This window comes from Falco biarmicus, chromosome 6 (genome assembly GCF_023638135.1).
Source record: "Falco biarmicus isolate bFalBia1 chromosome 6, bFalBia1.pri, whole genome shotgun sequence".
Taxonomy (NCBI): Eukaryota; Metazoa; Chordata; class Aves; order Falconiformes; family Falconidae; genus Falco; species Falco biarmicus.
The window spans coordinates 84,945,514-84,970,062 of record NC_079293.1 but is presented as its reverse complement, the minus strand read 5'-3'; the positions used below and the strand labels follow the sequence as shown (position 1 = coordinate 84,970,062).

Here is a 24,549-nt window from a genome sequence, read left to right as displayed (position 1 = left end):
AGACAGCTGAAAAGAAATCAGAACAATCTTCATGATCTTATCTAAACCAGCCTGAACTATTGCTCCATGGTGTGGGGGAACGTTATTTAGAGCAGAGCAACAGATTTTACCGAAACAGCAAGCACCAGTGAGAGTGGAGGAGTGCAAGGCAATGGTCACCAGGGTGGCTGAGAGGCAGTTCTGCAGTCTCTGCAGGAGGCTTCTGGAGATTACTATAAATTCAGCAATAAGGTGAGGTTTAGTAATTGAATGACACTTAATAATTCTGGGATCAGAGATTTGTATACTTACTTCAAAACTTTTGTTAAACACAAGGTGGTGGTCACAGAGAACCTTTGTTTGAATTCCTGCTGTGGCTTCCCCAGAGTCGGAGATGCTGGGGGGTCCCATGAAGGTCCTCGGTGAAATAGGCATTCAGTGGATGCAGGATCTAACATGAGTGTCTGTTTCATTGGGCAGCTACAAGGCTTAGGGATATTCTGGTTTTGGGGCATTTTTTCTTTGCCAAAGAAATTCAGCTTAAATCCACGTTTCAGATAATCAAATTTCTTGTTATTGAAAAAGTCTGCTTTCCAGCAGAGGATGTCTAAAGGGTTCAAAAGACTCTAGAGAATTGGCTTCTTGCAAATTCACTGACTCCATTTGCACAGCTTTAACTCTTAAGCACTTGGCGCTCTCTTGTTCTGTTGTTTTTGTACTATAGGGAAGATTTTTCCTTCTAAAATTTCACCTGCGTTTGAAGATTATGCCTGTGAGGCCATTCACTCATACTTATCTCAAGTTGGCTCTTGCTATACCATTTTAATAATCCATTGTTCAAATATTTATGGAAAGTGTGTAAAGTTGTCATTCCCGCATCCTTCAAGGTTTTCATTTCTTCAGTGTCGTGTCTATTTAGGAAAACCAGCAATGAAGCCCTTGCATATCCTGCATCCTGGCCTGGCTTTTGGGATATAACTGCAGATCAGGAGTGTGCAGATGTTTAGGTATGTTATCCACATACCAATGGTATCCCAATTATTCAAAAGACAGTTTGCAAGACAAACTGACAAACTCAGTTTCTATAGTAATCTGGGCAGAACTCGTGGATCAACAAGAAAGAGAATGAAAAACATCCTTCCATACCTTTTTTTATCTGAGTATTAATTTCCTCACTTTCTAAATCTTCCTAAAAGCAAGGAATAAAATGTAACAGAATTAGAAAACTGAACTTGGGTCTAAGTACAGAACAGTTCTCTAGTTGAAATTATTTTAAGAACTTAATTGGTTTTAGTTGAAGGATTTAAATATTGCCCCAATTTCCATTCAGTTTTGGAAGCACTGAGTGAAAACAAGAAATATTTCATCTGAAGAGAATCAAAATCACAGAAGAACAAATCACAAATGAAATTAATTGGAATTTAGGAGCATGCTAAAGGCAAATTTGGCTGAATGGCACTGATTTATTAGAAGAAGCAAAGTGATCACTTACAGCCACGTGAATGTAACCTAGATCTCAGTTTAACTCAGAACTGAGTCTTGTGACTGCCTTGATCAAAGATGGACAAAACGCATAAATAGCAACAGCAGTTACTCCCATCTGCATCTTCAGCATGAGAATTGTCACAGTCCTTCATATGTGCCTTGCTATATAGGCTTGTGAGGATCCCCGAGGCTGACAGCAATCAGTATACTGGACTCAAAAATTGCCAAGTCAATTAAGGCAGGAAAAACTATGCAGCCACGAGTGTCTGAGGTATCTTAGAAGAGGACAAGCCACTTCAATCTATCCTATCTATTGATTTGTACAAGGTGTGATGTGTTGGGCTTCTAGGGATCTTTTTGAGCTGCAGATGCCTATCCATTTTGTTATTCTGACAACTGCATAGCACAAGGTATTATATAATTTATTTTGTGGATGACAGGCCTGTGTCTACTTGGGAATCTATGGAAGTGCCATGCTCTGCTGAAACAACATGACGGAAAGAATTTGAGAGGTAGCAGGATTTTCCTCTTTTTGCCTACTTGCGATTTGTTACTCTGCAAATACAGCATGTTCCTCTGGCATAAAAGGGGAAAAAGTGTCATAAAAATCATAATGCTATCCTTAGTAAAAATACACAGAGACACTAGCATCTTGATGGTAAATTAAAAAAAAAAATATTATCACTGTCATTTGAGAGATGTATCTAAGCAAGTGTGGCTGCAAGGTAGATGTGGTTCCACTTTTCTTCAAGTACTTCATGATTTATCTATTTTACCTTCCCCTTTGAGTTCTTCTATACCCCATTTCAAAGTCAGAATTGCTAGTCATAAGCACCCGACGAACACTTTGATAGTCAGCTATTCCATGTATCCAGAGCCAGCTGACTGACAGAATGTATTCTTAATTCCCCGCCTCATTCAGCTTAGGTGAACGAAGTTCATTTCTCTGTAACTCTTGCTATTTAATTTTGTGCATGGCTTTACGAAGGGATTTTAGTAAGCTACGGGATTTTAAAACAGAAACCAAAAGGAAACCAGAAATTTGTTTTGAATGCTACTGAATCCATGAAGCCACTGTACCCACCTTATGTAGGTTCAAAGAACTGCCCTCGTGCTCTGGGATGGCACTGCCATCGCTCCTTGCAGTAGTAGAGGGCAGGGAACTAATTTTCCTGTGTGAAAGAAATTGTTGGAGATCACTGACATTCTTGAAGATACTGTTTGCTATCTGGAAATCAACATCATCCAGTGTAATAAAGCATAATAAAATAGTGCCTGTAGTGGTCAGACTTTTAGACTTCTAGTGTTTTAGAAATTTATCCAAGTAACTAGGAGGTATTTGCATATTACACAGCCAACCTCTCCTGTTAGGAGTTTTGAGCAAATTAAATCCATAGTCAATCAAAATTAACACTGGTGTTCACCCTCAGGAAATGAAGGGGAAGATTTCAGTACACGCCAGTGGCTTATTCCATTTCACTTTACACAGCATTTTGCTCTGCAAGTAGTTTTCAGTTAATTATAGAAACTCATTTTCAATCTGTTAAGAAAATTCTCAGAAATGGGATTCTGTGGAAGAAACTCAGGAAAATTATTTGGATGTGGTCTTCAATGTTTGTGTTTCTGAGTCAAGGAGAGTTCTGACTGTGCTCGTGAGAGGGTCTTGCCACATAACTTACACCAAGGTCACAGCTGCTCTGGTTTGGGTAAGAGTATCTGAATAACTGGGATAACGTAGAACCCATATAGAAAGTATGCAGCTGGAGTAACCCACTTAAATTTGGACAGGTGGCCATGACTTCATAATTTTTCAGTGTTTGATTTGAAAAACTTGTTAGCGTTCTTGGACACTGTGTGTGTATATATGATCACAGTCAAATTCATTCAGGTGCCTTACCAGTACATCCAAAACTTTCTAACGTTATATGATTCGAAGTCATTGTAGGATCCTCCTGCTTGAGCATAATCAGAACTTTTCTTGATTTATTAAAAATTCTATTTTTTAATTGGAACCACCACATTTTTAATTTATCTAGGATTTCTTAAACTAATCATTAAACTATAACATCAAAAAGTAAATTTATGTTCAATTAAATGGCACTGCTACGTGTAGGAGTGCGGTAAATGCATAAGCTACTTGAAGGTTTTAAAGCAACGTAAGACCATTAACCATTCTTACGATTCAGGAGAGCAAAAAACCTGCCTAATTGCTTAAGACTTTAAATCCGCGTAAGTATTTAAGCCATACTGAGTCCTTTTGGCTGCCATTGCCTTTGCATATCCATTGGAAGAGAGGCACTTCTTAACTTATGCTACGTGTAACTTCTGTAACTTATGTTACAGGTGCAATGACTTTCTCTCAAAATGAGCAATTTGTCCAGAATTCTGTTCTCCACCCAACACTACCAACCTATGCCAGCTTCTAGTTTGCTTTAAGATGACTTGAGGCTGCACGCTTCAGTGAGCTTGCCTCTCTTTCTTTGCTGAGAGTATTAATAGCTTGAGGATTGGATCAGGTTTGAAACAAAAAAAATGCATGCTGCCACAGTTATCTCACAGAGATAAGAATCAAAGAAGAGAAGGTACAGTACACAGGAAAACTGATACCTGACAAAAGGTGAATTCTTCAACAAAATTGCGACTTATGAGGTCATTCAGAGGATAAAAGGTTAACTCAGTGGAGTGGTAAAAAAAGAGCATATATGGATTGATAAGCATTACAAAAGTTTAAGGATGGGAAAGCCAATTAACTGTTTGAACTTGACTTGATGAAATACAAAGAACATCTCAATTATATCAGGTATCTTGGACAAAGATTACATCAGTTTACTACAACAGAATTCCAAATCACTGTGCCTGTCATGAGGGAAGATAAAATGCACAGTTACCTCAAAGACAAAGCACCATGTACAAGGAATAACACGGCATTGACTCCAGGTGCTTGAAGAACCAAAGCCTGGCTGTCTTCATTAATTTGACACCTGAAAAGAAAGATGTTTGTACAGGATGTGTCAGATGGGTTGCGTATTATTCCCCCCCAAAATTGCAGACTTTATTTGTGATCTAAAAATTTAAACATTTCATTTCCCAGAATGCATGTCACCTGAAAGTTTTAGACACAGTTTTTCAGAATCAGTTAATCAGTTCTAGTGGATAAATGCCAGTGAGGAGTAGGTACAGAATGTGCCTGTACCAGGAAATACAGAAGCCTCATGGAATGATGAACATTTCATTCAGCCAAGTATTTTCTTAAGAATTAGCATTTAAGAGAAAAGTAAAGTAACTTCTGTTGAAGTTACCTAGCTAAGTTAATGTTAGAAAAGTGCCTTGCTTCTGGCATTCAAACCAGTCGTGTGAACCCTGGTTCTTACAAACCTTAAGTGTCTACTTACAAAGCACTGACTTTCCTGTCCTCCATGCCTCCACGTGAATTACCTCCCTCATATATGGGGAGACAAAAGCAAAGGAGTCGTCACAGCCAGAACTGCATTTCAGTTTTGATTATTTCCCTTGGTACAGAAAAACTCAGCTCACTTTCTCACAAACATGCCAATTTTACACATGAAGGATGCTGTGAGACTATGGGGTAGGACACTTCAGAGGCATGTGTTCCATCACCAACACAGAAATACTGCCGTGCTGCTCCACTCGGTCTAACCAGACATGTCATTGTTCACTTCCCTGGTGTAGCAGCCTAATCTGCATGAGAATATCTGGAACCGTCCTATGCTCACTTCTTGTTTCTTTCTGTGAAAGATTTTTACTCCCAAACCTCCAACATCACTTGAGATTTCTCCTTGCTGAATGTGGCTTGTAGTCTTGTGGGTACAGCCACTGATACCGACACTCATCTGCCGTTATCATCTGAAGTAGCGTTATTTCCAGGTGTCCTCCCAAACATGAAACATCCAAAATAAGGATGTGCCTACAGCTCAGTAGCAGCCTCTAGTCAGTGACAGGGTGACTTACATAGTGAGAGTGGCAGTGCTGAGTTATGCTAACACATTATTCTTAATTGCATCATCCCTTCCCCAAATGATCACTTCTACCTGCAATGTCAGGACGAGGCAGCAAAGCCATCTGAAATGGGAGGGAGTGGGGGGCACATAAACTGCTACTTTAAATCCTGTTTGTCCACCCATCACCCTTTATAGCCAGGTATCTCAGGATTTCTGCTGTGCCATTTGAAAAGTTTGTATGAATACTGGAGATCAAAACGCCCCCATGAAAGCAATATTTATAGGCATCTCACAGAGGCGGATGCAAAATCCCACAAAATTATTGCACCATTTGCACTTCCTGTAGCTATCAAACTGCATCCTTCTACTTTTAAAACATCAAAATGCTTCATCCTCACAGATGGTACAAAAATCTACAAAAAAACATTAAAAAAAAAAAAAAGAGTAGGAACACTGTGGACACTACAGTGTGAAATATTTGAACTGTTGATTTAACAAAATGCCTAAATTAACAGTGTCTACAACAACTGATACTGTTGTATTTGCTCTTCACGGAAGCACCAGAAGGAAGCAGGGAGTGATGGATAGTACTGGGAGACTCCCTGCTGCCCGGGACAGGGCCCTCCACCTGCCATCCTGACCTGCTCCCTACAGCACAGTTGCAATTAGAGCATGTAAAAACAGCTGCAAGAACTGAAGATTAATCAGGAGCAGGTATCAGTGGAGATGCTGGAATCAGGTTAAAGGAATAAGTTGCTGAACAGAGAGAGAATGGCCTTCCAGAAGCATCACCCAGATCTGTTACAGATCTAGGTAAATTATACGAAACACCACCCAGGTCTCATGGAATATTCAAGTTAAATTGGTCAACACTGAAAGAGAAATTTAACATTGTATTTTACCAAAGCAGTTAGAAGAGAAAATGGAATCACTGTAACAGCCAGCTTGATGTCTGTGTGCCACCACCACGGAAGGTCACTCCAGCTGTAGCGGCGAATGACATTTCATTTCCAGGCTTTATACAAGAACATCAACTTACTGTTTTGTGCAGGAATGTGAAGTGTGTGTTCACAGCAGCTGCTTAATCATGGCAACAACCGTGAAACAGAATAATAAGTAGATACAGCCCTTAGAAACTATCACTTTCTGGCATGACTTATCTTAGACCTTCAATGTACAGAAAAGTTTGGAATACTTAATTGGTTCCTATCCTGTGGCTAAAAGATGAAATCATTGAGGGCGCAGTAAACATTTTACTTTCTAATCTTCTGCAAAAGATGTGGAATTTTGAAGTGCTTCTCTGTGTCACTCTCCAGAGAACTGGTGTCAGACAGCAGCTGAATATTCAGAAAAAAAATCATGTGTTTATAAGGTGTCAGGCTTCAGTGACAGAGACACAACTGGATTCCTTCATGGAAACGACAGTGCCTCAGGAAGCACCCATGTGACATATAGATAGGTCTGGACTGGGTTACTCTGTTAAAATAATTGACTTAATGAAAGAGGAAAGGATTTCTCTATTAATAAGGAAATTATCTGCAAGTGTGTGTGTCAAAAGCTTGTTTTCTGTGCCAAACCACAAAAACTGTTGCAGGTATCACCTAGCATATGCCTACCCTGCAAACTGAAGAGCCAGCCAGAGATCCTGCAGCTCACTTTAAATTACCTACCGTGATATTAGAAGCTGTCCAGCTGAGGAGTTCAGAGTGAGCTCTTGGCTTCATTCCCTCTAACTACCCCCTTAAAGTAAGTTGTCTCTTTAGTTATAACTGCTTGTTTTATTAACGTTGCTCGCCCCCAGTTCATACCTAACATACCAGCAAAACTGGTGCCTGTTCCAACTGCGCGAGAAGAAGCCGCCACAGTTCAGCCGTGGCCTTGAGTCATTGATTCCTCCCCTAGAACTGATTCCATGTGCCTAGAGGCTACCAGGAGTTACCTTCATTGTTTTCCCGACTGAAAGAAATTCACTTCAGTATTTAGTTTCTGCTTTAACTTTGGTATTTCTGTCCATTTTGGGAAGTGTTACTGAAATCAGCTCCTGAGGTTTTCTACTGTTTTCATAGATGTCTTGAACTCCAGAATGAAGCAATGATTAAGATTTTAGTAAATCTTATGATGTTAAGTGTATCAAACAAGAAATACCTCGGAGGAAGGACTAAAAATTGAGAGATCTGTAGTAGATTCCTGCAAAGGATGAACCGGTTTTGGGGTGCTACTCAAGTTCACCTTGCTAGCTACTATATCCAGAGCCTCTTAAAAAAGCTAAAAATAATAATAACAACAACTACCTGCATTTCTCACCATCACTGAAACATCTGTATAAAAAAGTAGTTCTGCAACTACATGAAACAGTATTGATATACTTAGTTTCAGAAAGACTTGGAGGAGATTCAACTCCTCACCAACCTGTTTGGCAAGGAATATATTTACACTGAGTGAATGATCTAACAATTTCAGTAATAACATGGGGGGCAATTGGTGTGACTAGCATTTCAGAAAAATCTAAATATCAAAAGCAAACCCTGTATAAAAAAGCTTTTTATGAGCAGGATGCTCAAAGGTAATAAATTATTTACCAAGATGAGAGCTTGTGTGTTTTTTTCTCTTAGAGGTATCATCTGTCTAGTTAAACTTAATACTTCCCCCCACAACCTTTGTCCCTTGCACATAGTGAATTTAAAGTTTCAGAAGGAGAATTTTGTCCCAAGTAGAACATTCCAATTTGAGGAAGAAAATGCTTCAGAAACACAGTTTGTCTGAGAAATGAAACCATAATTATTGTGAATTCCAAATGCATCCTGTTAATTTTAGCTGAAGGGAACAGAGAGTAGACTCTAAAAATCAAGCCGTGCAAATAAATCTGATTTATTACTGTCTTGTTTCTTTGTATCAGTTCTTAAGCAGCCACGGTCTTAATTAGTATTTTTTGGGGAAAAAAAATAAAATCCTTCAGCCAAAAAATTCTCCCATACTGAAGGGTTTTTGCAGGACAATACCATAGTCACCTACCCTCCACAGAAGGAAAATATACCAAGAGGGATATTAGGCTGCAGTCAAAAACCTTCAGAATAACAGACTTGTGTAAGTCTGAGGCCTCTGAGGTTTGTGAAACTGAATTCTGAACCATGGGAGCCTCCTGCTAGTGAATGTTCCGTGCATCCTCTATGGCATGCGAGTGACGGGACACCCGGGTCAGCAATTCCCGAGCGAGGGCTCAGCTGCTGGGCTGGGGCAGTGATTGCAGCGAAGGACAGTGTCCGGAACCTGGGAAGGTGATGCTGTGCCTGCCACTGCCCGAGGAGCGTGCTACGGCTGCAAAGCAGTGGTGAAGGAGCAGAAGGTACAGCTGCCTCAGGAGAACACGGCCCTAGACCCGCGTGCTGTTACCAAGCAGGGCTCTAACCAGTGCGCAGGCACTAAATACATCAACAGGATTTGTAGGAATAGTTCTAACCAGTCTCAGCTGCTGGTGAACTAGAAACTCTTTAAACAGGGTAAACACTCCCTATAACAACAATATTTTAAAGCTTTTACTTTAAAGGATCTGTAACTACTGGAACATCACAAACAGAAAAGCAAATGCAAGGAAAGAAATGATCAGAATGCTGAAAACCAGCAATGGACTAATGAACATACTGGCACATAGATGGAAAGGCAGAAAGCTGATTTGATGACATGCAGAAAGTGGATTGCTCCTTGACAGTTTCTCGTTTATCTACTAATTAATGAAAAAGTCCTATTTTGCCACAAAAAATTAGGAGCTACCAAATGAAATCAGAAAAAAAAATAAAGTATATTTGAAAAACCTGAATGATTTTCATCTTCCCACTCTGCTCCAAAACCAGAAGTGCATGTCGGCTCTCATTAGCCTTCAGGGAAACTGTCTTCAGCAGATGACACTCATTTTTGCTGTGCTGGGCCAAAGGCAAGGCTTTAAAGTCCTGCTCACTTTCAAACTTCCAGATTTTCACTGTTCCTACACACAAATGAGAAAGATAAACAAAAGGGAATGAACTTTCAGCAGTAACCTGTGCTTCAGAGTCAGAAACTTGAACTGGATCAAATAGGGAATGGAGAAAAAAGAAAATCCAGTTGAAGGTTCAGAGCTAGGTCACTGGTCTTTCAAAAGCTGTAACAGCACCCTTAGGGGCACAGAACTTAGCAGAAAACATCTTCACCATTAGCCCCACCATTTTTCCATCTTTTTTCCATGTCTATTTTATGCTGCAGCCCAGGACAATAGACCACTACCCATCTTCTGTTTCTGGACTCTTTAAACAGGGTAAACACCGTCAATAACAACAACAATATTTTAAATCTTTTACTTTAAAGGAGTCGGAGAGCAAGATGAGTGGGAGCTGTCAGACAGGAGACTTCAGGTGCTGAGCTACAGCAAGGGGCAGAGGGACCTGGTGGCTGGACTTGTCCACGCAACTAGTGGAGGGAAGGAGCTACAGCATTATCTGAAGTGAAGCAGTTATTACATATGACTTCAATTTGTAGGACTTGATTCACCTGTCATCCTCTTAAGATCTATAAAGGGTGTGGTCTCTGCTCCCACGTACAAACAAGAAACATTAGCCAGTATGCTGCGTGGAAAGGGCCATCTCCTTTTTACGTGAGGTAGCTTTCACATATTTTATATATTTTAACACTTCAGAGGTGTACACTCTTGAACATCTGAATGTGAGAAGAATTATTCCGTTACGTTAACAAATTACAAAAATATTAAAATTTGTTGCAGAATTCAGTGTAGCACTTGTGTATTGAAGAGGTCTTGTCACATTACCTAAAACTGATGCACCGAAAATAACACGTGAAAAAATCAGGAAACATGCATATATATATATATATATATATACACACACACACACACACATAGTGTGCACAGCCTGTCGACACTATAAAATTCAGCTTAGATACTTAGATACAAAACTGAAAACCTACCATTCTCCATCTGCAGCTATTTAGTTACAGATCTAGGTCCTAAATCCTATAAGGAAATGCCTTTTCAGACCAAAAGCTTTGAAGATAGTCTTCCAGAGAGCAATACCTAGCAAATTACCAGAGCCCAAGCAGGCAAAATTCACCTTTCTATGAATCACCTATCAAATAAAACCCAGCTGAGATACGTCCCCCCTTTCCTTCAGACTGACAGCTGTGCATACTTCCCCCCCCTGTGGAAGAAAGCCAAAATTCATTCTTCTGTCACTGAGACAGTCAAGGCAAAGAGTTCTGTCTGCTCATGTAATATGTCATCTTAAATAAATATAATAAAAATGAGGCAATTATTTAACTGCTTTACCATCACGTGCCCCAGTAGAAGACAAACCCCATTTATTTCAGTGGCTGCACAGGTCACTCCAGTCTTCAGCCCATTGACATCTTCAGTCTGATATATTGGATATCCCGTTTCTAGGTCCCGGACCTGAAAAAAATAAGATGACAATTATTCATACTACATCCTCTAAAACTCATCACACAATGTGTTCCAGTGTAATCGGAGAAACACTGATATCTCCAAAAGCAAATTTTCACATCCCGTGAAATAGGTTCTCTGTTAAAATAGCACTCTACCATGTTCTTTTAATGAAATCCTAGTGTAATTTCCCTGAGAATGTCCCTCTCCCCAGAGAAGCCGTTCTGGCAAGGGGAGGCTCTATTTAGTATGCTATGAGAAAGACCCTTGTTAAGTTGGAGAGACTGTTGTTAAATATAATGAGTTTCTACAGTGAAAAAAGCAAAGAAATCCAACTAGACAAAATGGTTTGAGCTATAATTTCTATGCTGAATATCAAAATGCGGCTTTTCACAAAAATTTAGTCCAAAATCACAGGAACAACCTTATCCAATCATTACCTAATCCTTTTGGGAATTTAAGCAATGCCTTATAATGATGTACCAGCACAAAGTTTGGTCTCTGTGGTGGGGCAGCTGAGATTCAGCTGGATTTACGAAGTATCCACTCCTGTCATGTGCACTGTCTGGATCTGACTTTCTGCAGCACCAAGCGCCCAAAACTATCTTGAAACCGTAATGGTGTTGTAGCCACTGTGATCTAAGGAAGGCAGGGTGAGTATTACACCTTTTACAGTGAGAAATGACACCTTTACCGAGTGTATAAAATGAATAAACCTTTACACAAACCACCCTTTCTCCGCCGGAACGGCACGCATCACCATCTGGCCCAGTAAGAGGTGCTGTCTCTCCCTACAGATCTTGCCATTCAACCCCATCAACGGCTGATGAAAACTGCAGGTCCTCAGTGCCTCTGATGATCATTGTCACACTGTTAATTACACCAGTAATTCATTTTATTCATCTGTGGGTTTTCTGACACTCGCATGGCAGCTACTTTTTAGTGGTTCAAATGCAAATGGAAAAGTTAATAGGCAGGTTTAATCTTTTCATTAATGTTTCAACATGAACAGAGCTGCGATAAAGTGACAGAAAAGTGATCTCCATCACTTCATTTTTCTTGTTAATTGGCTATTACATGCAACCCTACTCCCTCACGGTATGACCTGAAATCCTTAAGACTCAGAACAACATGTTCTGGGAAATTACTGGGAAGAGGAAAGGATCTGCAGGAGGTCAGCTAATTGGCTCCAGAACTGCTAGCCAAAGAGAAGCAGATTAGACAAAAGAATAAGAAGCGAAACAGGAGGATAAAAAGTCAGGGTTTATGGTTTAGGCACGCTGTATGTGCCAATGAAACTTCTCAGTGTTAGTGAAGGAATCTTTTTTATCTAAAAGCAGCATCTTTTACACAGTTCTGTTTTTACAAAGTGACTTTTTCTGTGTTTTATACCAATCCATGGAATGTCTAAAGTACACATTTATATTCTAATAAGTTGACCGGGACTCCAGCACTTCCTAAACTTTAAAGAGAAGCTTATCAGGTATGCCTTCTGAATTGAAAAATAATATATAATAGTGCTTGCACAAATGATTGATTGGATGCAGAGCCTGACATCATGGCAGTTAACGCGTTTCCTAGTAGATAGCCAATGGACTTTCACTACTATTGCTATACTTGCAAGAATCCATTGCAGGAACAGCTGAAGTGTACCTGTTCGGCCAAAGGAAATAAAATTACAGCTAAATGCAGTACCTCCAAAGCCTGGCTCGATCTGCCTGGTGCTCGCAGTGCAATTATGTCAGTGCAGATCAGGCAAGTAGTTACCTAAGAGAAGTAATCCTCCTGAACCCAAATAGTTAATTCATCATGGTTATCGCTTCCCTGGAGAATATGAGCACAGATATAGCCACAAAAGCAACACTTTGAATAATAAACACTAATCACTTATCTACTTACCCAGTAACTTATTTGTAATAAAAAAAGGAAACTTTTCTTATGGTAGCAACTTAGAGTCACCTTCAGTATTGAACCAGAGCGGAGAGTGAGAATCTGGTGAAAATCCCTGTTGTAAGCCAGAACATTGACGCTTTGCTCACGTGTCTATGGCACTTGTCTCATGTCTTGTATCACATGACTTGGGGAATAAATACCAATAACAGCTGAACCTGCACAGGGTGAGAGGAGTGAGAATATATACATTTTGTGTATAGTACCGGTTAATTTCCCTGGATATAAGAAGATTTTATGTAAACCATAGGGTTCATTTGAGTTCTTCTGAAGAAGATAAGCAATACTGTCTGGTTTTGGAGAATATCTGTTCCCTAAGCCAGAAAACATTCACACATGCTCCTCATAAGGCATTAGTTAAACAACAGCTAAGTATTTACCTGCCTTAAACAACCACCTGCCCACCTTTTCGGGCTTGGTACCCTGACTCCAAATCCAAATCCCCCAGTCCCAGAGTGGGTTAGCATGGACTGGAATGAACCCAAACAAATAAAACTCTAATTGTCATATATATCACTGAAATAAAATCTCCTATCTGCTTTCTTAGAGAGAAAGCAATTCCAGTTGCAAGCAATGATGATGTCTTTCCAGTACTTTCCTTCATACAGCACTGCAGGTTTGGATGGTGTTTTCCAGGCACCTTCCAGGGCTCTCGGATCGGAAGGGTTGCAAAGATGGAAAGGGAGATGGGGGCGACAAGGCAAAAGAGAGGACAGGGTTTGCACAACGCCGGCTCACCAGCCAGACTACACACGCGGCCTCCTACTGCGGCTCCAATATTACTACAGCTCTACCAGCAGAGGAGCGGCAGCCAGCAGTGAGTCTGCAGCTAAGGATGAAATTGCCTAACACTTGGCGTAAGTCCAGGCACAGAGGCCAGCAGCAGCTTGGAAAAAGGCACGGAAGGAAAGCTACGGCAATATTCAAATGAAGCATGAAGGTGAGCCGTGATTTATAGGATGTTAGTGAACTAATAACTGAAAATCTCCTCTGTAAAGCCGGGTACATAGCAATGAGAATGAATTTGCCTACATATAGCCACAGTCTGTTGCCCTTTTCAGGGGCAAGAAGACACCCACTTAGCCTTTTAATGGAATCATTAACAGGGTCCAGGACCAGATTTTTACAGATATTTAGGCGCTGCTCCAATCATTGTTTATAAGGGCAAAGTTACCTCATTTTGTCAAGGATTTATCCGTGTAAAATCCCTATATTACTAAGCCTTAAAAATCTCACTGACTTAAATTTGAACTGAAGATTGTATCTGTATCCTTTAGTGATTAAAAATCTTTAAAAACTAGACTGGTTAATAATCTTGGCATTTTTTAAGTAAGACGTAGAAGCTGAAGTTTCTTAAGCTTTGCAGCGCTTACCAAATGCCTAAATACATATAATGTTTTGTGGACTCCAGTCCAGTGTATATATTTAGGCTTCTAGCATAAGTTTGTTGGCACAAAGATTCGGCAGAAACTACCAGGTCACTGAAAACAAAATGTTTCACATTCATCTTCTCAAATGTGACAAGCTTTGTTTCTTGTTCCTAATCCAAGGACAGAAAAAGCTGTCTCCAAAGACCTTATTTGCCTGGTATTTCTCAGGCCTCTGTAGCCCCAGAACAGGTTCAAAGCTCATTTTTTTCAGTCACGATGTCTCTGGGGCAGACAAACCCTGCCGATTTCCAGTCTCTGCCTTAGATACAGAAGGTTAATGTCCTCAGTGACACCTGCAAAGCTCTTGTCCCTCAGAGGTTCCAGGGTCCCAGCTGCCAGTCAGGAAAAGGAGCCTAGAAACCTCGGGATGAGTTCCCACCATATTTTGTTCCTGATCAATTGGGCAGCATGTCTGTTGTCACCACAGTTTGTGGGGCTCTCTGCAGCTACTGAGTTAAATAAGGGGTTTGAATACACTCGTGAGGGCTCCACAGAGGCTATGCTTCGCTGCTTTGCCCCCCAAATGGGAGGAGGGTGCTAGAGGAATAGTTAGGGGAAGATCAGCAGCTTAGTAGCTTTCAAGAAATGACAAGGCTACAGAACAATATCTGTAGTTTAATTTTTCTAAGGAAAGCTCCATTTGCCTTCAGAGAAGCCTTTCCCATTTCCCCTGGTTCCTGCTGTTAACTCCCATGCAGCATACATTGAAATTAGCACCATATATAAGAAGACCCGTTTTAAAATGGTCTTAATGTGCAAATACCCTTACCTTCCAGTATTCTGTACATCTCATATACATTATTCCTGTACTCAACTTCAGCCATATGTAATCATAAAGGAAATCGCATTCTAGGAGATGGGGCATGCTGTCAGACACCAACTGCAATAACATGCCAGTGATAAGTGTGCCACGAGCACTGTCAAATACCACGGCAAAGGTCTCCAGGACTCCCTTGATTGTCACGGAATACCTGCAGCAGTGAAAGGGGCTGTATATCCACACTCTAAAAATCTAGAAGGAGAGAGAGGGGAGAAAATCTAGTACTGTGGTGTTGTGATTGGATTTTCAACTACTTTTTGTTTCTCTGACAGTAATATTATAGCCTCCAAGGACAATCACGTTGTTATACATTGTACACCCCAAAATAAGCAAGACAAATATCAAAGGTATCTTTATCCCCATTTTACTAAGAAGAAAAAGCACAAGAAGGTCTGAGTTTTGTAAGCTTGACCTGACAAGTCTACAGCGGAACAAGATCTACTGGGAACTGGTTCTACTCCGTAATGAAAAGATGACTCCATTGTGTCATACTTTTCAGTCACATAATAGTCTAAAAGTTTGCATTTGAACTAGACTATCAAATGGTGTGCAACAGGACAAAGATAAATTCCAGAGGGTTCTGGATAAAGGAATTCCTGAAATCTTTGACTGACAGCAGATGTTGGAGCAAATCAGGATCAGGACACTGCAGAAAATCACTTTTATGCATATATGGTTCTTGTACTCTCCAAAAGCAAATCTTGCTGACCACAGCTGAGGTACTATCTTGTAAGGAGCACTAGATATATTAGATATATTTGCTCTTACTTTCAGTTTCAATGGAAAATACAGCACGTGCTTTAAACTCTAGAATTACTCATCAATAAATATATGTTAGCAACACTTACGTGTCCTGCCTGATCAAAAGCTGTGTTGAACTTACTGCTATCCGATGCAAACTGCTCTTAATCCTGCAAGAAATCATGACTTAATTTCTCAGGTCCCATGGCTTTTAGTGCAGTGTATTTTTCTGGAAGATAATCTTACTGTGCTCTCAAAAGTTATTCTCTCATTGCATCTGCCTGCAATTTTTATTCAGCTGCCAAAACCGTGGTGAATTTTATATAGGCAATTGTGCAAGTTATTTGTATCCATTCAGCTGTGTTATTAAAAGGTGGGGCTGGATTTTTAATTAGGCTTTTTGACACAAAGATGCTTGTCAGTACAATGCTGCCATCAGTACCAGGAGTGTTGTGGGCATTGACAAAAACCATTGAATCTTTGGATGAAATGCTCCATATAATGTAAGTCCATAAAACATGTCAGGACAACCCTGTGAAATATTCAGCTGGATTGGATAACCGAGCTGTGTCTCAGACAAATTTCACATGAATAATTCTGCTTCTTGTGCTCGTCCCTGGAGGTCTTCCTCTCCCAGTTTTTTTTCTTAATTTGTCACTCAGCTGAGATCTCAGTGGCTTTTCTTAGGTGATCCTGACGCAGGATCACAGCCTTGTCCAGGAAGCATGAGGCAGCCAGCCCGCCCTGACTGGGGCTGGGCTGCTGTTTCTCTGAAAGAGCGATAATTTTGGGAGATCTGAAGAGGGGAGGTGGCGGGGGAAATCCTCGGGAAATCCACTGCCATTTCTCTGATTCATCCCAGGATCTCTTGTGCGATGACAAACGTTACGGTAAAGGCAGGTCCAAGTCCAGAGAGGTCTGCAGCTGACAGACTCGGGGCAGATTCTTCCATTATATTCCTGAAGACCTACTTAATTTGCCCACAGGTAAAAGCGGCTGTGTTGGTACATTCACTTGCCCGTTGTGGAAAGACCATCCAGTAAGCCTCTTGAAACCGGCATGAGCATCTGTTCATAACTGATGACCATTGCGACAGAAAAAAGCATGTAGAATTGGAAGAGCAAGACTGGAAGTTTCTGAAATCTCTGAAAAAAAATTACCTGGTTTTCATTTCTGACCGATACATTAGATAGCAGCACCTTAGAAAAACTTAAAAGAGATTAGCCAGAACAAAGACTGTAGAGCTCTCTCGGACACTGTCATAGGATTTAATAACATTTTTAACGACATGAGCTACTTATAAGGCCATTAACAAGTTATGCCTCAGGAAATTACTTTACAGCCAGTCTTATATCAGAAATGCTAGAAACTACTGTCTGATGCGTAACTCAAATTCAGCACAGTCAGGGTGCTACTGACCTAGAAATGCTGGTGACTGGTAGAATAGAGATGGATTATATTATTGTTAAAGACACTTGATTTGCTTTTAGCACATCTTGCCTAACGCCAAGCTAGAAATCTGACGGGAAGAACTCTGAGGAAAGAACAGGAACAATCTGTCAGCCTCATAAAAAAACCAGCTACAATCAAATTCACTGCTGAAAACTCAGAAAATTCAGTTCCATAATGTTACTCACCTTTAATAAAAAAAAATATCTTTGAAAACCTAGAACATCCCTGAGAAATAACTGTCTCTGCAAGTCTGGGATTAGATAATTTTACATCTGCAGAGTGCCACTTGTGTCTTGTCCACTTGATCATGTAAAACTCAAACTTTTTCTTTTTTTAAAATATAACTATTTCAGGGCAAAAAAATTATTTCACACCTATAAACAGAGAAAGCAAGTTGTTTCCCAAATGACACACAGCAAATCATAGTCTGAAACATAACGAACTGGTTTTGACTATTTCAACTTTCCTCATCATAGCCTGTTCCCTTCATTATAAAATGTATGTGTTTTTCCATTGAATAGAGCGTGTGCCCATCAGAATTCATAGGCAGTATGTCATGTCCTTAAAAATGCTTTTGATAATGAGCAAGACTTCACTTGTGCATATGTTCATGTTATGACAAGTTGATTGCAATTGCCAGGAATTATTTCCTCCAAAGACACACAGTGTACAATTGAGAATGAACGTTTGTGACTCTGGATGTTATAAAATGTGGAAGTCTCTCTCTTTTTTCCACTTAAAAGAAGATCTCAGCTTAGAAAAAACATTGTTGTCCAAAAAAAGCCTCCAACAAATAGAAAATTGTTTACTGTCTGCAGAATAAAAATAAGGGAGACATTAATGGGTGGAAATTATTCAGGGAGATACACAGGTTTTGAGATTATTGAAATTTCCTTCATGAACCTGATTTTAAAGGAAGTTACAGGGGATCCAGCAAAATTCTGAAAAGGACGGGAAGAAACAGATGCATCAACCAGTGTTTAAACAGACCACCTCTGGCACCAAAGAGAAGTTAATATGACTGTTTCAGAATTTTAAGTAGAAGAAAATGTCTCCTGAATATTTATCTTCAGGAAAATTCAAAAGGAAAAGGCTCTAAAGAGCTTCTTCTCTGAGCCAGTGCGGAGTCAGAGGAACCGTTCCGTCATGTTCCTGTGATAGCCTTCTGATTACGTTTCAGGAGTTTACTCAGACATGCAATTTCTAAAGCATACAAAGAAAGAAATAGGCAGTGAGAAGGCTTGAAAAAGGAAATCCGGTTGGATAGAAGAAATGATGAAAGCTTCATCCAGCTGACAGTAGACCAGCAAAAATAGAAAGAATTGGTGATGAAAGGTGAGAAAGTTAGGGCGATGTTGCAGCTCAGCTCTGGCACAGGCACAATTAGTGTGTACAGACAGCTGTAAGAGCTGCAGGTTAATCAGGGATAGGTACCTATGGAGATACTCTGGTCAGGTGAAAAAAGTAAGTCAGTGAACAGAGGTATAATGATGCTTTCATAAACAACACCCAGATCTGTTATAAAGTTAGTGAAATTGTACAAAACAAAACTGAAACCGGACAATTCTAATAATCTCATGGGCTATTCAAGTGAAATTGGTCAACAACTGAAACATAAATCTGACATTTTTTCAAAACAATAAGGAGATGGGTTTACAGCACAAGTGAATATAAGTAAGAGCCTCTTGCACTACTTCTTGCTGCTTGTTTAGCTATTAACGCCAGTACCACATTAAAGAAAATGCAGGTGCTTAAAGCGACAGCAAAACCCCGGAGATGTCACAGCATTCATAGCTCCCTTCCCTTCCTCCTGGCCTTCTTCCTTGCCCAGCCTGTGGGCAGGGATGGGGACACGACATAAACCACTGTTCCGCCTGAGTAACCCCCCCACAAGACATCACCAGCGTGGCCGCGAGATAGGATGTCACCGCTGTTCATCTGCATCAGCACACATGGCTGTGCGTGAATTCATGCGCGAGGAGCGGCAACAGAAGGCGTGCTCATTTGCAGATCAGGGGGAGTTGCCTGGGGAATGTTTTGTTCACAGTAACTTTATTGTTCTACTTATTTATTGAAGAACTTCCCACAGCAGCCTGGCAAATGGCAGGAAACCCTAAAGCCCTCTGAAAGCGTTCTTTATGGCAAAATGCTTCTAGACCGCGTATTCCGAGCTCACGGAACACAGACTATACACAAGCAAAAACAATGTATTATGGAGGAGGCTGAGTGCGGAGAGAAGGAGCTTCAAGTGCTTTTGGAAACAAATTCTTTCCTTCCGGGTATTTCCACCTTGCAGAAGATGAGCTATACTTACAGCAACATTGTATCTACCACACCGGCTTACATTATTCTTGAAGGACTTGTTGATTCAGTTTGGGTGCTAGCAGACTTGGCCTTAGCCCACAGATATGCCTTTTTAAAGAGTTAGCAGGGCAGGGATTCTTGCCTGTGCTCCCACATGGTGGCCAGCCTCCTCCACATAGCTGGGAAGAGGGACAGAGGGGCACTGGAGGAATGCACGCTGCCTCTCTTCCCTACCTCGGCTGCAACAGCTTCAGCAAACTACCCTGTTATCCCCTCCGGGACCTCAACCTGCATCAGTTCCCTCTGTTCCGGGGTGCTCTTCCTTGTGTCTTTTATTTTTCAACCCAATGGCAAAACCACATAGTTACAGATGGGATTTCCACAGACAGTAAGCAAAACTGGGAACCAAATCCCTCAGAATTCAGTGGGAGTTCTTGCTAAAGCCTTCTGAGATCCCTTAAAAAATTTAAATGTGCATATTTGCATACTTAAACACTTCTCTCAAGCACCTTCAAGCCCTAAAACTCAGAACACAAAAAAAAGCCTGAACTATATTTGCCACCTGGTCTAAACCCAATGTTTAATGAACATGTAAAACCAGCAACACCCTTCTGTTGTATTTTTCTTAATTCACACACAGAGACAGACAAAGAGCAAAAGATTCACCTTACCAACTAAAAAATGGGAGCAGCAGAGGGAGACAGAACAAAGATGGGAAATAGGGCAAGACAAAACTGATAAATAAATCTTTTACATGCTCTCAGTGCAGTAAAGTTCAGATTTGGGAACAGTTCTCTCCTGCTAGGTTGTTATGAGGAGGCCACTGTGGAAACATGTTTTGAGTTTGGATGAAGCGAATCCTCTTCTGCCCCTTTCTGTCTGTAATTAACTGGGATAGAAAAGGACTAAAGAAGTCTAGGATTTGCTGATACCTTCCTGCCCCCGGCAAAGGATAATTCCATTAAATTATCCCTAGTTGAGAATAAGAAAGTGACCTTAAAACACTGCTCTAAAGAAAATATCTGAAGAACTCTCAAGAGAAAACAGTAGCTTCCTTTTAGCACTTCCAGACTCTCACACACTCCTGATACTTTTTGTAAGCTAAGGAAAATTTGTTTTTTTAAAAAGGACACACAACTTTCCTCAGTTTCACAAAATTGTGATGCTGCAAGTCTTTAAAACAATTTATGAGAAGATACTCATGCAGGGATATCCAAAATCCAACCACTCTTGGAGCAGAGAGAAGTCGCACTAGCCACAGCATTTGCTGTAGGCATAGACAGGAAGAGTAAGCAACAATTAAAGCTGATTTTCTGTTGAAGTGTTTAGTTTATCTGCCCTTATTTGCTACGCTGCTCAATTTTTTTCAGGGGGTCACTGAAGGCTCTACGGTCTAAGTGAAAAAATTTACAAATTCATACAGAACATTCTAGCCCTCAAAGACAAAAATCCCCAGGCATGAAGTAGAGGTCAAACTGCAGTTCTGCTTGCTGCGTTATTTAATAAAGTTATCTGCAGAGAGTGCCGTTGTGTGTCTTGTGATCCCTGAAGGTGATCCTGCAAAGTACAACTCCCTGTAGTTATTAGAAGACTTAGGAACAAATTGATGTCAATGGGATTACTTGTGAGGCTAAGGCATGGAGGATTTAACTCTAAGCATATTAATGCAACGTGGTGCAGCAGATGGTACTATAACTAGTGCCTTATTGAGAGAGTAATTCGGCGAAGTTCAAAATTATGAACATTTCAAATCACTTCCTCAGACAGTACCATTAACCTGGTAATATATAAGGTTACTTTCCTTTTTCCAGACATGGAGGAATGCTGGAAAGAAATCAAACGGATAGTGAGTCTAATTATATAGCAGTGAGCCTGAGGGGTATTTACTGGGTGCTGTGCAATGACGGAGAGCGTATATCTGTCTCTGCATGGTGTGCTGGGTATGCTGACAAGAGACCTACTTGACCTCCTATGCAATGATAAAATAACCCCTCAACACCTCTGGAGAACAGTTTCAGTGGACACTGAGATGGTGTGTGGGTCAGGAACAGGAAGGTAGAGGTGTAGGACAGAAGTGACTGCCCATGAACACCTGCATCAGAAAAGCTCAAAAAAAAGTGAGGTTCCTCCTGTCAATCTTCAACCAATCTTCGAATGATGCTCTCACCTTAGACCTCGCATTTGAAGTAATTTTACTTTTCCACAGAATCACAGAATTACAGAGCAGCTGAGGTTGGAAGGGATGTCTGGAGAGCATCTGTCTAACCCCACTGTTCAAGTAGTGCCACCTAAAGCAGGTTGCCCAGGACCATGTCCAGATGGATTTGGAGTATCTCCAAAGATGGAGATTCCACAGCCTCTCTGGGCAGCCTGTGCTAGTGCTGGGTCTCCCTCACAGTAAAAGAAGTTTTCCTGACAGAACCTCCACTGTTTCAGTTTTCATCGCTCTGGTCCTGTCACTGGGCACCACTGAAAAGAGCCTGGCACTATGTTCTTTATACCCTCCCTTCTGGTATTTATATACATTGATGAGCTCTCCCTTGAGTCTTCTCTTCTGTAGGCTAATTTTGTAGGAGTTTTTTTGCGAACTACCTGAGACACAAAGTAATTTGAATAATGGGAAATGGGACAGGAAATACAGAAAATTGGTTGTTACATGAAAAGCCTGAAGAAGGTTATTCAATGTTCTTGAAGAATTATGTAGTATAAGAGGAGAATAAAATTTTTCATATCTGGGACTAGCAAATAAAACAAAGAGAATAAAAGCACAGCAGCAAGGGAAGGATTAACTTTGACTTTCAAAGCAGCATAATAAAAATGTATCTGATACAGACATGGCCACATAATTTCTGTGACGGATGACTGGAGTAGATTTCCCAAATGCTTCTTTTTCAAATTATCTAGATTAAATTTAATATTGTTGATATACAATACATTCCAGTAACAGCCGTGATTAGCAATGGTTTGACATAAATTAAACATTGAGCTTCCAGAGCAGCTGCTCTCATTTTTTGGGAAGACAAATGACCGTATTACAAACATGTCCTCAAAGCAATGTCTTGTGCTTTCAAAATAGGTCTGATAAACATCCACACCAACCTACACAGGCATTGATACAATCACCTGCTCAGTTCCAGACAGGCAAAAGATATTTATGACTTCCCACTGGAATATCGCATAGCCAGTTTGCCTTTAAGTAGATCTGGAGAGAGAGGACCGGAGACTGATAACATTAAGGTCTGAGTACATTTGCAAAAGTCAGAATAATAACGTACCTTACCTCCCTTTATTCTCCCTGAAACACTAAAAATCTGCGCTTGGGTTCTGTAGGAATAAAACTAACATACATATAACAAAGTTTAGTATGGACAGATTTCAGGAAGGAGGTTTTTATATGTTTGCATCAAATTGGCTGCATCAGATTTTGAAGAAATTATGAATGGGATGAAACTCGGGCATGCCCCAGAATGGAGGTGTGAGAAATCACCCAGGTCATTGCACTACTCTCCTGCCACGTGTAAATGTGTGCATTGCTCTTTTGGTATTAGCTGCCAAAAAAAGAAATTACTTTTAAAGAGAAAAAGACCAAAGAACATTCCCTTCACTGGTTGAAATTAAAGGGTTTGTGCTTTTACAAATGATACTGTGCAGCGGTATAAAGGCTGGGAATATACTCCTTACCCTAGCCCTCCTGATCATCAAACAAAGCTGAGGCTGTTTTTATGCATTGAAGCCTACAGGCTCATACCTTGCTCACTTGACTCACTTAAGTGGTCTAATTCAACCAACCCCGCCACTGGAAGTGTTCTGGTAACATCAATGGAACGACCGGTGTTGCAAATTTTGGCTTACTGACTTCCATTGACAACTCCAACAGGCAAGACATGAAGTTGTAGCCTCCACTGTTCCAGCTGTGAATTCCCACCAGGCACGAAGGCAGAGCGAGCAGCTGTCACTGCTTCACAGCCTTTCGGTACAAGGGCTACGCAGGCTGCTCTGGTTTCTGCCACTGGCCTTAATCTGGTTTCCACGGAGTGCTATGAGTGTGAGATCATCTTTCAGATAATGACCTGCTTCCTGCCACAGCTCCAGGTTTAATAGCCTCTGTCACCAAGAGTGGGTGGGTTGGGTTTTTTTTTCCTTGATGTTTCCTGAATGCATTCAAAGAGTTCTGTCACATGGAAAAAATGAAGCAATAAATGCTTCAGGCTGCAGGACAAGAATAAGAATGGACAAACTAACTATAGAGAGGAAAGGGCAATGAAGGGATGAGTGACATGAAGGAGAGGGAAAAAATAAACCCAGGGAGATATCCTATGCAGCAGGCTTCTATCTAGGCTGGAGTGTCAGGTCAGTTTTCCGTTATTTCTCTACCTCACAGATCGCTTTCATAGCACCATACATTCCATAGAAGTAATTCTTCAGCTGATTGGGCCCGTTTTACAAAAAGGCTAGCAATTTCTATTAAATTACCTTATTGGTATTTGTAGAAAAATGCTGTAGTGCCAACGTAGTAACCAGCCAGATCAAGTGCCTTTATACAGAGCACTCTTGCCTTGCCTGGCTTTAAACATCCAACTCGTGTCATGGGTCACTGTCTATCTAGTGTATCCTGAAACATCCAAGGATGCTGCTTAGCTGTAATTCCAAGTCCAAGGATATCACTTTTTAAAGGACTTACATATTCTACAAGCATTTCTTGTCAATAAAAAAGATATTGCTTCAGTGCTAGAATAAGCGATATTATTTTACTTTGCACTCCCTCAGACCTACGGAAAAGGTGTAAAACAGTAACAGTGGGAAATGCATCACTCATTCCTCTTTTTATAACTCCCAAATTATATGTATTAATGAAATTACAGCCATAAAACAAGGGAATAGGCTGTTGCGGCCAGTTTGGAAAAAATGTTTCCTGAAAACTGGGTCACTGGTGTCTGCAGAATAATTCCCATCAAAGAGTTACATACATTTGTATTTACAGTTAAATACATACACTTTCACTTCCAT

The 24,549-nt window shown here is 40.6% G+C and overlaps 1 protein-coding gene across 1 annotated transcript in view; it reads right to left on the bottom strand.

The window, feature by feature from the left end:
• Positions 1–24,549, bottom strand: part of WDR64 (WD repeat domain 64) — a 77,040-nt gene that overhangs the window by 10,567 nt on the left and 41,924 nt on the right. Inside the window, 13 exon segments of the mRNA XM_056344681.1 lie at positions 327–586; positions 1,126–1,168; positions 2,549–2,764; positions 4,369–4,445; positions 5,710–5,834; positions 6,720–6,766; positions 6,768–6,899; positions 9,233–9,413; positions 10,742–10,854; positions 12,805–12,953; positions 15,120–15,169; positions 15,171–15,222; positions 15,225–15,237. Coding sequence (XP_056200656.1) covers positions 327–586; positions 1,126–1,168; positions 2,549–2,764; positions 4,369–4,445; positions 5,710–5,834; positions 6,720–6,766; positions 6,768–6,899; positions 9,233–9,413; positions 10,742–10,854; positions 12,805–12,953; positions 15,120–15,169; positions 15,171–15,222; positions 15,225–15,237 — 1,458 coding nt within the window.